Source organism: Podarcis melisellensis (assembly GCF_964234715.1).
Source record: "Podarcis melisellensis genome assembly, chromosome: 8".
NCBI classification, from domain to species: Eukaryota; Metazoa; Chordata; class Lepidosauria; order Squamata; family Lacertidae; genus Podarcis; species Podarcis melisellensis.
The window spans coordinates 66,706,401-66,718,330 of record NC_138540.1 but is presented as its reverse complement, the minus strand read 5'-3'; the positions used below and the strand labels follow the sequence as shown (position 1 = coordinate 66,718,330).

The 11,930-nt window shown below is 47.5% G+C and overlaps 1 protein-coding gene across 2 annotated transcripts in view; it reads right to left on the bottom strand.

Moving 5' to 3' along the window:
- CD164L2 (CD164 molecule like 2) overlaps positions 1–11,930 on the bottom strand; it is a 34,733-nt gene that overhangs the window by 16,503 nt on the left and 6,300 nt on the right. For both annotated transcript variants that reach the window (XM_081921012.1, XM_081921013.1), the window contains exons 2-4: positions 4,808–4,915; positions 1,054–1,131; positions 1–90 (exon numbers count right to left, since the gene is read on the bottom strand). In XM_081921012.1, the coding sequence (XP_081777138.1) occupies positions 1–90; positions 1,054–1,131; positions 4,808–4,915 (276 nt within the window). The remainder of the gene's footprint in view (positions 91–1,053; positions 1,132–4,807; positions 4,916–11,930) is intronic.

The window sequence follows — 11,930 nt, the reverse complement described above, 5'->3', positions numbered from 1 at the left end:
CAAGTGTGATGATCTCATGCTCCTTAGTGGCTGGCTTTGGAGGCTCTTTGGTGGTTGGCTGTGGAGGTTGCTTGGTGGTTGTTTCGGATGCTAAGAAAAGAACCATCATTAGCAGAGGGGTGAGGGGGGGGAGGTCAACCCACACCTCTTTCCTACAAGAAAATTTCCCTACCACACATTGCATTATCCAAGCAGATCATCACATTCGAGAAGCACACTCAGGGTTATGCACACTCGGTGACAAGAAAAGCCACACTACATTTATATAAAGTAGATTAGAGCAAACTAATTAAAAAGTAGTCATTCAAATACCTGAAGGGAAGAAGACAAAGATTTGTTATCTACTGCCCCACAGGACAGACCTAGATCTTAATGGAAACCGTCTTGCCTGTGTCAAGATACAAACGGCTCCCAATGTCTGTACTTTCTGGACACTACAGAACAAGGTAGGACAAGCTTTCATAGCTGGATAAATGTATGTTTGCCACGAGCGAATATTTTGTATTGTTTCAGTTCTGTTTTAAATGCATCTGCTTTTTGTGATTTAACTATTTATTTATTTAGTGCTGTTTTTATTTAGACAGCTGTAGAACATGAATAAATAGACATAAACAGCTGTTAACATCAATAGCTAGGAATGAACCCTTATGTACCTTATAGCAAGAAATTCCATAAAGATGCCTGATAAGATGTAAGTAAGGGCAGCCTATATTGGATCAGATGGGCAAATGGTTTGAAGAGGACTCCTCCAGCTGGTCATGTGAAAGTGTCCTATATGTCAGAGATAAAGAACCTGTGGCCCTCCAGACCAGGGAGTCTCCCCCCCCCAAGCTACTTTTCTGATCCTTCAGGGAGGAAGTGCCACCCCACCCAGAACAGGACGTCTCCCTAGTTCTTTCTTGCTTCTGTATCAAGAGTCAGAAGCGACAAAAATGTTTGAGGAGGTCCTGGTGACCAGGTTGCAGAATGAACAGGCAGAGGCAAAGGTCCTGAGGCAGATGATGAGGCCTAAAGGACAGGATAGTGATCAGTGGTTGGGCAGAAAAGCATTACCTTCACACCTGGAAGTGACATTGTAAAAGTGACACTTCTCCTTGGCTGGCTCTCCCTTCACAACACAGGTGCCGGAACCTGAGGATAGAAACCAAGTCACACTGAAAATCCTGCATGTCTCCAAACAAACACACATTTCCTCCAGTTTTATACAGGGCTACACAACCAGAAACAAAGTAAAAGCCTTATTTTGGGGTTCACATCACATGACTGGCATCATGTGCCATGTCTGCTGTCTCCCCTCCCACCCCTGAACGTTGGGTGAAGGTCTGGAGAGAGGAGTCACACATAGATTGCTAGCCAATGAGAGGTCCTCCAGATGTTGCTGAACTACAACTCCCACCATCCCTGAACACTGGCCATGCTGGCTGGGGCTGATGGGAGTTGCAGTCCAACAATGCTTGGAAGCTGCCATGTTGGCTACCCTCCATGGTCATACCCACACTGTATGGCTTCCTCCAAAGAATCCCAGGAACTGCAGCTTGTTACAAGACCTACAATTCTAAGCACTCTTAACATGACTCCAGGACTGTTAACTTGGTCTAAGAATGCTTCAAATGCACGGTGCAGATGGGACCTTAGGCTCCGGGCGCGATTTAGAATCCTGCTTGCGTAGAGCAGGCTCAGGTTATCTGATCTTCCCCCTCCCCAAAGGGTGTGGAAGATGGGGCTGATGCAGGTGCAAGAGATGGTGTGGGGAGCTAAGTAGGCATCACCCTGCTGCCCTCCTCACCACACAATTGTGATGGCAAGAGGGAAGCATACCTGGAAAGGGATGCTGCAGTCAACAGCAAGCATGATTTAACACAGGATTGCTCCAGCCACTCTGGGCGGCTTCCAACAAATATAAAAGTATGATAAAACATCAAACATTAAAAACTTCCCTATACAGGGATACACAGTTGTATTAACTAGTAGCGCCTTAGAGATGAACTAAGTTTGTTATTGGTATGAGCTTTCGTGTGCATGCACACTTCTTCGGATTCACGAAAGCTCATACCAATACAGTAACAAACTTAGTTCGTCTCTAAGTGCTACTGAAAGGAATTTTTTTATTTTGTTTCGACTACGGCAGACCAACACGGCTACCTACCTGTAACTTGTATTAACTAGATAGTGAAGAATGTGGAGTGGGGAATTAGCACCAGAGGAAATCTTGACAACCCAAACCTTTCCTGAAAGAAGGAACCACTCTAGAGTTTGCTGGGTGTGAGATGGAACTGCTGTCCAAAACCCCTTCACCTGAGATCAGGGGTGGGGAACCTTTGGCCCTCCAGACAGGGGTGAAGGAAGGCTAACCAGCACCCAGTGGGGGGTGCGCGGCAAACAGCCTGGAGGCACATGTGCTTGTGGCGTACGTGTGACGCATGCGTGCCGCTGCTACATACTGCGCATGTGCGTGCCCCGTACGTAGCATGCACAGTATAGAGCGGTATTGCGCATGCGCTGTGGGGCAGTTTGCCGACGGCGCTGCTCAAGTGCCATATGGACAGCAGTGGGATCCCTCCACCGCTGTTGCAGTCACAAGTGGAGGATCCTCCGCACACGATGGCTGCGCGATTTTGGCAGCTTGCGCTGCTGCGCCCAAGGGAGGTGGGGCAAGCCCCTCGCAGGGTGCCTTCTTGCCACCCCCCTTAGAGATGGCACCCAGGGGGCACCGCCCCCGCCCACCATTGGCTATACTTCCTGGGACTGTATGAGCTACATGGACCAAAGGTCTGACTCAGTATAAGGCAGCTTCTTGTATTGGGAAGCAGCCGTAGCTCAATGGCTGAGAGTCTGATCTGCATGCAGAAGGCCCTGGGGTTCTTTCCTTAGCATCTCAGTCTGGGAAAGAACACAGTCTGGGATCCCGGAGAACAGCTGCCGGTCAGTGTGGACAATGTTGAGGTGGATGGACCAATGGTCTGACTGAGCATAAGGCAGGTTGCTACGTTCCTAACCAAATCTCTCCCATCCCAGTTCACATCTTTCGCCTTGCCCTTCTTCCACCTGCTGTAGCAAGTAGGGCTCCAGGTAGTCTGCACACCTGATGAAGTGGACAAAAGGGCCAGGTAGCAGCGAGGAAAGGGGCAAGACACCACCCCCTGTTCCTTCTCCATACAAAGATAAGCACTTCGGCAGGAGCTTCCAGGACAACGTTGTGAGATGGGAGTTTGTTTCTGAACCAGCAGAGAGCAGAAGGCTGTATCTTTGTGGCTCCCATCTATCTATCCCCCTGGGGATGGCAGTCATGGCAACAAACGAAGTACACAAACCGACACAGATGCAGAGCTTGAGGCGATTCCACTCAGGGGGTAGCCACAAACTCCCAGCAAAATGGAAGGAGGAATTTCCAAGTATCAGCCAGGGAATAGACCTTAAAGTAGCAAGGTCCTTTGCTTTTTGCTTTCAAGCAAGACAAGCAGAAGGCAGAAGGCCATGTAAAGGATGCCGGATCAGGCCTAAGGCATCCTTTCCCTACTTGTGATTCCCAGTGACTTTTATTCAGAGACATATTGCCTCTTGCACATCCAGCAAGTCAGGGACTAAGTGGTCCTTGGAGAAGGCATATGCGCCAGAGATTCTGGCACCTTCAGTGAGAAGGGGCCAGTGGCCCCATTGGAGAGCCAGAACCAGCCAGAGAAGACAGTAAAGGGTTGGATGCACCATTTTGTGGCTTCCTCACATCTTGGTAATGTGTAAGGTGGGGTGGCCCTTGCAGACTGCTCAGAGGAACAAAGGGAAGCGGTCAGGCTATTGGTCAGGCTATTTCTCCATCTAGTCCAGTATTGTCTATCCAAGTCTCATGGGTCTTTCCCATCATCTGGTTGGTGCCGAATGGTAGGGATTGAACCGAATGGTAGGGATTGAACCTTGAGACCTTCTGCATGCAAGGCCTGGTCCTAGGGTATGGTCTGAAGGTCCACAAAGCCACCAGCTAAGCAGGTTTGGGTCTGGTCAGTGCCTGGATGGGTGACTACCTGGAAATTACACTGTCTTGGTTTCAGTGATGCATGAGATGTACATATTTAGGGCTGCCAGACGTCTGGGTTCTCCCAGACACATCCGGGAATCACTTTGCAAAATGGCGTCCAGGCGGATTTTTGCTGAATTGGCAAAATGTCCTAGAAAACCCGGATGTACGACAAGTTGAGCTAGTTAAAAAAAAAATCTTTAAAAATCAAAGAAAAGCCCCAAAATGATTTGGGGGGCACTCAACAACTTCAATTTTCACTTTTGGATATATACACAGCATTTCCACTCCATGGATGAAGAGACGTTCAGGTGCTGGAAGAACTTGACGCACTTCCTGCTCTACTTGATGACCTGCACCCATCCTCTCTAGCTCTCCAACTGCCTGCCCCTTACTCCCAAGCCATTTCTTCTCTTCCATGTTTCTCTTATCAGAGTAGACAATATTGAGCTGAAGAAGTAGCCACAGTGCAATGGCAGAGCACATGCATCATCCACTGAAAAGAGGTGGCAAGTGATGGTAAGTCAGAGCAGACAATACTGAGCTAGGTGAGCAAATCATTGGACCTGGCAGCATTATGTAGCACACACACAACGATGGAATTCTTCAACCATCTGGGGGAGAAGAGGAAAGCCATTACAAAAACTCAAAGCACTGGGAGGATAAGGCAGGGAAATGGAATTACTTTAGGCACGTATGTTCCACTTTGCAGAGACCGTGTAGAATTGGGCCATTCTTTGCAAGGTGTATGAACTGAGTTTTTGGCAAACATCCCCGCCTCCACCTGTCGCAGCTCACCTGGCTTCTCCTCAGACTCTCGGCAGTGCATCCACACGCAGTTCGTGATGTTCAGAGTAGCATCTCCTTCAATGCACTTGTCACATGACTCCAATTCTTTGCATTCTCCTGCAAAACAGCAAAAAAGGAACAGGCTGAGTTTTCAGGCAAGTATGAATCCTGCATTGCCACTTTGGAGCAGGCTGCAAGAGAAAACAAAAAACAGGAAGCGGAGCACTATGTGGTCTGGGTTGTATAGATACCCAACGGCCTGTTGGTTTCTGGAGTCTTTGCCCCACATTTTGCCTGTGGTCCTGTATGCTACAGCCCCCACTATTAGAAAAACTGTAAAGACACACACACACACACACACACTGTATACACACACACACAAGCGTAGATATATTAAAGGATTCAGAGATGGAATCCTCTGGTATCTGATACTGTGCTATCCTGCCTCTGAACATGGAAGTTTTATTTAGCTATCATGGTTTGATTTGATTTCATGTGAGTGGTACCTCTTGTTATGTACTTAATTCGTTCTGCAGATCTTAACCTGAAACCATTCTTAATCTGACGTACCACTTTAGCTAATGGGGCCTCCCACTACCGCTGTGCCACCGCTGCACAATTTCTGTTCTCATCCTGAGGTAAAGTTCTTAACCCAAGGTACTACTTCAGGGTTAGCAGAGTCTGTAACCTGAAGTGTTTCTAACCTGAGGTGTTTGTAACCCAAGGTACCACTGTATTCATAAAATGCATATGCCACTTAATGGAAAAAATAATAATATCTCTTAACTGAGGCCCAAACCACCAGCCAACCAGGCACCAAATGCTGTTTGCTCAGCAGCCATTCCAGCCAGCCATGAGAAAAACAATCACATAATTTTTTGGAACTTTAGCACTTAAATTTTTGCTTGCTTTCCCCCTTTAGTACCCGGTCTAACCGACTGTGAGCCCCCAGGCAGGCAGGGACTGCTGTAGTCTGGAAAACATCTGTGCCATGTTTCTAAAATGCTAGGTGCTGTACAAATCACCACCAACGCCATCAGTTTTGATATCAAGACACTGTGAATTCTATTATCATCTATAAATACAGAAATATTTTTAAAGCTGCTGCCTATTACAGCTGTGGCAACATGCTAGAAGAGTACCCAGGTATCTGGAGGAGATTGCACTGAATGTACCGTACCCAGAAGAGCTGCCTGTATGCACAACACATGCGGAATGAGCTCTCACCAAACTCGCCTGTTTTATGTATCGATGCTGACCTGCCAGTGGCGGAACTGCCAAGAGTCTCTGCATGCTGGAGCACAGATAAGGCTGCAGCGCATGGAAGCTTATTCAACTTTTATTAAACCCATAAATGTTGGATTACATTTCTGCCTCTGCACTCCATGCTCAATAAGTCAGCTGGCCTTCGGGAGACGAAGGCTTTCGGTTGAACACGAGAAGATCAGAAACTGTTGGTGACCTGACTTTCCTTACACCAGGAGTAGGGAGTCATTTGCAGACCAAGGGCCCCATTCCCTCCTGGGGCAGCCTCTCAGGGGCCACGTGCAAGTGTTGGGCAGGGCCAAAGGCAAAAGGGGGTGGAGCAATGAATGCACACACCCCTCTCTACCCTCCCTCCAGTCAAGCAGGAGGTGCTATCAGAGTTCAAGGACACATTCCAGACAAGCAAAAGCACTCAAAGAGGCTGGGAAGCAGGGCCAGTGAGGGGCATGGCCTGGGATAGTTCCAAGGGCCAGACAGAGTGGTGTGTAGGGCCACCCAAAAGCTGGCAACCTCTATTGCAAAAAAGAAGAAGAAAAGGATTCAAAACACTTCAAAGTGTGGAAACCTCCCATCACTGAAAACTCGATGGGTCTCTAATACCATTTGCAAACTTTTGAAAAGTTATCTGCTTCACACAGGCTAAGTCATATAGACCTGCTTTTATTTTATCTATTGCTTTATTACTACACCAATATCCCAACTTTCCTCCAGGGAGCTGACAGTGCCAGGCATAGTTCTCTTTCCCAGCCCCTTGTATCTTAGTGGGTTGTTTTTGTTTCGATTATGCATTTTGTGATTTTATATTGTGATTTTACGTTGTAACTTCCCTGAGACCTTTGAGTATAGGGCAGTATACAAATTTTAACAACAGCAACCCTCACAAGCTAGGCTAGGCTAGGCTAAGATAAAGGTAAAGGTACCCCTGCCCGTACGGGCCAGTCGTGTCCGACTCTAGGGTTGTGCACTCATCTCACTCTAGAGGCCGGGAGCCAGCGCTGTCCGAAGACACTTCCGGGTCACGTGGCCAGCGTGACAAGCTGCATCTGAGCCAGCACCAGCGCAGCACACGGAAACGCCGTTTACCTTCCCACTATAAAGCAGTACCTATTTATCTACTTGCACTTAGGGGTGCTTTCGAACTGCTAGGTGGGCAGGAGCTGGGACCGAAAGACAGGAGCTCACCCCACCGCAGGGATTCGAACCGCCGACCATACGATCGGCAAGTCCTAGGCACTGAGGTTTTACCCACAGCGCCACCCGCGTCCCAGGCTAAGATAGGGGAAGCCAAAAAAGTGCCCTCCAGATATTGATAGACTCCCAGCTCCCATCAGTCTCCGACAGCATAACCAACAGGGAGAGATGATGGGAACTGTTGTCCAACAACGTTTAGAAGACATCATGTTGGCTACCCCAACATGCTGCCTTATACCGAGTGAGACCATTGGTCCATCTAGCTCAGTATTGGCTAAACTGAGTGGTAGAAGCTCTCCAGGATTTCAAACTGGGGACATTCTCCGCCCCACCTGAGATGCCAGGGGTTCAACCTGGGACTTTCTGCACACACTGCAGATGCTCTACCACTGAGTGGCAGCCCTCATGACTGTCTCAAGATCACTCGGTGAGCTTTGTAGCTAAGAGGGGATTTAAACCCTGATCTGCCAAGTGCAACACTCTTAACTGCTAAACCACACTGTCTCTCTTTTTTGACAGCTGTTTCCTTTAAGTTGACCATGATAAGCAGCAGCAGTGAATTATGGGGCAAAGCAGTTATACAGCCAAGAGCAAACTATTTCTATTATCCTTCCATAAAAGGGCCCACTTGTCATATTTAAAACAATTTTCAAAAAGCTTCCAAGCAAGAAACTTTACACACACACACACACAGCCACAAATGCAGCTTAGCTGCAAGAGGAACTATGATCCCAGCTACGTCAGTGTAACCTTCCCTTCCAAGTGTGGCCAAAAGTGCCTGTAGCCTTTGGTGAAACCCAATACGACTTTGCATCAAGCATGACCGAATCTAATTAAAGCCCACACAACACTTCTCCATTTCAGCTTAGGGCTGGCGCAATCTGCAGGCTCAGGATTTTAATATCTGCTTCCAAACCCTTGTCGGTCTTCCACTCTGTACCCATTTTTAATTATAATCCTAAATTATATTTTTTGACCACCCTTCAACCCAGGTTCTCATTCAAAGAATCCTGCGAAAAGCAACACGTAAACAATGAAATCATTTTAAGATAACCAACTCATAGTTCAGTTATAAACACTTCATTTATTTAATTTATATCCCACCTCCTCTCCAAAGAACTCAAGGTGGCATACGTGGTTCTCCCCTTGCTATCAGAGTTACAGATTTCTTGCTTAACATCTAGCCTCATTGGTCCTAACAATGGTTTCCTTTAGTTAAAACTTGCGACTCCTATACTAGAATAGATGGAGGATGATGGGAAAGAACGAATGGTTAAACTCCCCCACCCACATTCCTTCCATCTACCATGACATACATTAATCCTAAATCCTATTACCATGGAATGCCATCTCTTTATGGGAGCCCCCTCCCTCGCCCCACATCCACTTGCTGACACTCAATTTTTTAAAAAGAAAAAACGAACTAGAAAAAAAACCATGAGTCACAGCTTATTAATAGCAAATCTGTAGCTTTGTTTTATGAAATCTACCTAGAGAATTCTTTTCCCTCCCCCATCAGAGATTATGCTTCAGCATGCCAATAGAACAAGATTCAAAAGAGGATTTATACTGGCAAGTTTCTCTCCCGGTCATAAAAATATGCTATGATAATTTTACATACGAAAGAAAGCAAGGTTTGGAACTAGTTTGGGGAAGGCAATAAAAGAGGTCAGTTTCTGAGGATGCTGAATTTTTGTTAGGGCCCTGCAGTTGTTGTTGGATTCTTATTCCCATCATTCCCAACCACCTTGCTGACGGGGGCTGATGGGAATTGGATTTTGACAACTAGGGCACAAGTCCTTGTTCTAATCAAACCTCAGGTGCTCGAGGGTTTGGTTTTTTTAGCCATATGTTAAACAGCGTTTTACCAGGACCAGGGCCAAAATCCCAACTTAGCCATGAAGCTCACTGGGTGATTTGGGACCAGCCAGCCTAACAGCTTTTAAAAGGGGGCAAGATAAATTCAGGGACGCAGGTGGTGCTGTGGGTTAAACCACAGAGCCTAGGACTTGCCGATCAGAAGGTCGGTGGTTCAGATCCCCGTGACGGGGTGAGCTCCCGTTGCTCGGTCCCTGCTCCTGCCAACCTAGCAGTTCGAAAGCACGTCAAAGTGCAAGTAGATAAATAGGTACCTCTGGCGGGAAGGTAAACGGCATTTCCGTGCGCTGCTCTGTTTCGCCAGAAGCGGTTTAGTCATGCTGGCCACATGACCCGGAAGCTGTATGCTGGCTCCCTCGGCCAATAAAGCGAGATGAGCGCCGCAACCCCAGAGTCAGTCACGACTGGACCTAATGGTCAGGGGTCCCTTTAAGATAAATTCACTGGAGATTAAGGCCACTGGTCACCACGGCTGTATGAAGTCTCTACCACCTGAGGCTCCATCTCTCTAAATACCAGTTGCCAGGGAACAACACAGCCTTCGTGTGTTCTCCTCTCCAAGACCCTGCTGCCTTTCTTCTCTGTTTGATGAATACTTTTGTTGATATGTGGAAATTTACACATCAGCCACACAGCAGTTAGTTAAAGGATATTCTGGGCATAAGGTTAAATATGAGAGAATGTATTGCCTATCCTTGAATGCAACCACATTTTATTTCTTTATTACATTTATATCCCACCTTTCCTCCAAGGGTCTCATGATGCTGTATGTAGCTCTCTTCCCCCTCCCCATTTAATCCCCACAACAACCCTACAAGGCGAGGCAGAGACTGGACGACTGGCCCAGGGCCACCCAGTGACAGCTTCATGACCGAGCGGGGATTTGAGCCCAGATGACCTCTTGCTCTGAGCTGAAAATGTGGCAGTTCTGTGCGAGCAGGAGGGGTCTGAAGAGGTCAAATTGCGCTGCCCCAACCCTCCAAATATCCTTTAAAAAAATCACACTGGTGAGATGTATCTAAGAAATCTGCCAATCAGCCTGCTCCCACAGGGCTTACTTCTGAGTCGGCACACACAGGACAGGAAAGAATTTGGAACTGAGAGGCAACGGTAAGCAGGTGACACCCACTCACTTGGAGCTGACTTGTCAACAAGCAATGGATAGGTGTTCAAGTCAGCGTGAGTCTTTTCTGCTCATGCGAATATACAAGTTAACCAATTACCTTTCCACGGTGGAAAAGTTCAAAAGCTGACGGGGCCTATTGCCATGGATACGGGATTCTGACTACAGAGCTTTGCCTAGCAGTGAGGGATTGGTACTGTAGCCAATCAGGAAGCGGGACTTTGCTCTCCAGATTTCTGGCAGGTTTCGACAAGTCGAGTTATTTTTATCGTGGCAAAAGGAAAGATGCTCACAAATCAGACGCTTTACTTGACTCCTCTGAATCCTGGCATGCTTTATCGGACAGCAAGAGGCATGGGGGGGTGGAGTGTGTGTGTGTGTGTGAGCGCGTATGTAGAGAGCGCACCGGCTGTTTCAAAATCTCTCTCAATCTGTTTCAGCCACACTACAGATGGGGCCTCAAACAGTAACCCCCAGAATAAGCAAATCACTGTGAGGGAAAGCGTTAACGAAAGTTATTCCCACTTTCCCATCTGCAGGACTGTGGGCAGTTATGGGCATCCACGAGGCTGCAATTCCGTGCAGGCACTTGGAAGCAAACCCTATTCAAATCAGAGTGAGGTAAAACGGGCATCAGAGAGAGCTGCAGGACTTCTTTGCAAGCATGGGGGAAGGGCCATAGCTCAGTGGAAGAACATCTGCCTTGCATGCAGAAGGTCCCAAGTTCAATCCCTGGCATCTCCAGATAGGGCTAGGGATGTCCCCTTCCTGAAACTCTGAAGTCACTGTTCAGTAGACAAAACCAAGCTAGACGGACCAATGGTCTCACTTGGTATAAGAGGACAAGGCCCTTGTACCTTTGAAAGGTGTGCAGAATAATTTTGGTTAGGGCAGTTTCTCATCACCTTGCAGGGCAAACTGCCCGCACGCTGAAATTTCCTCTTCTTGCACAGCTGGTAAAAAATAGAAAACCATGCAAGAACCCCAGCACCTTCCTTGGTCGCCTGGTCTTTGCACCTCTTGCAAAACTTTCAGCAAACACCACCATTCATCTATAGAGTTGGATGAGACTCTGTGCTATCCACAGAAAGAGCAAAGACCAAAGGAATGCAAGAGTCTACAGAATGTGCCTTTTGGCTCCAAGTAAGGTGAGTTGCACCTTCCAATTTCACTCTCAAGGTAGCCAAGGTAGTGCCCTCCATCCGTTGTTGGGAACGACAACTCCTATCAGCCACCTCCACCCCCACAATGTGGCTAATAGCAAGAAATGATGGGAGTTTTATTTATTTGGAATGCAATATGTTGACTGCCCCGGATCCTTGCTGTGCACCGCCCTGAGATCTGCAGACGAAAGGTAGTATACAAATTTAATAAATAATAGGGGTCCCCACTGGGACAGGTAAGCCAGAAGGCACAGAGAACAGCAGCAGGTGGCACCAAAGCCATTGAGAAGTATTTCCCACACCCTCCTCCCTCCTGAGTTTACAAGGCCAACACAGAGTGCCACCCCCATGGAATGGTTGTAAGGAAGAAGGCAGGCAAGAGGCTGGCTGAAGGGAGAATATGTTGATGGGGCAGTGCCTCATTGACCCTAATGGACTAGCCTCCATTGAAGAGACATTGACTTGCATCCTACCATCAATGAAAACTCACATCATCATGGCTCCGTTGGGG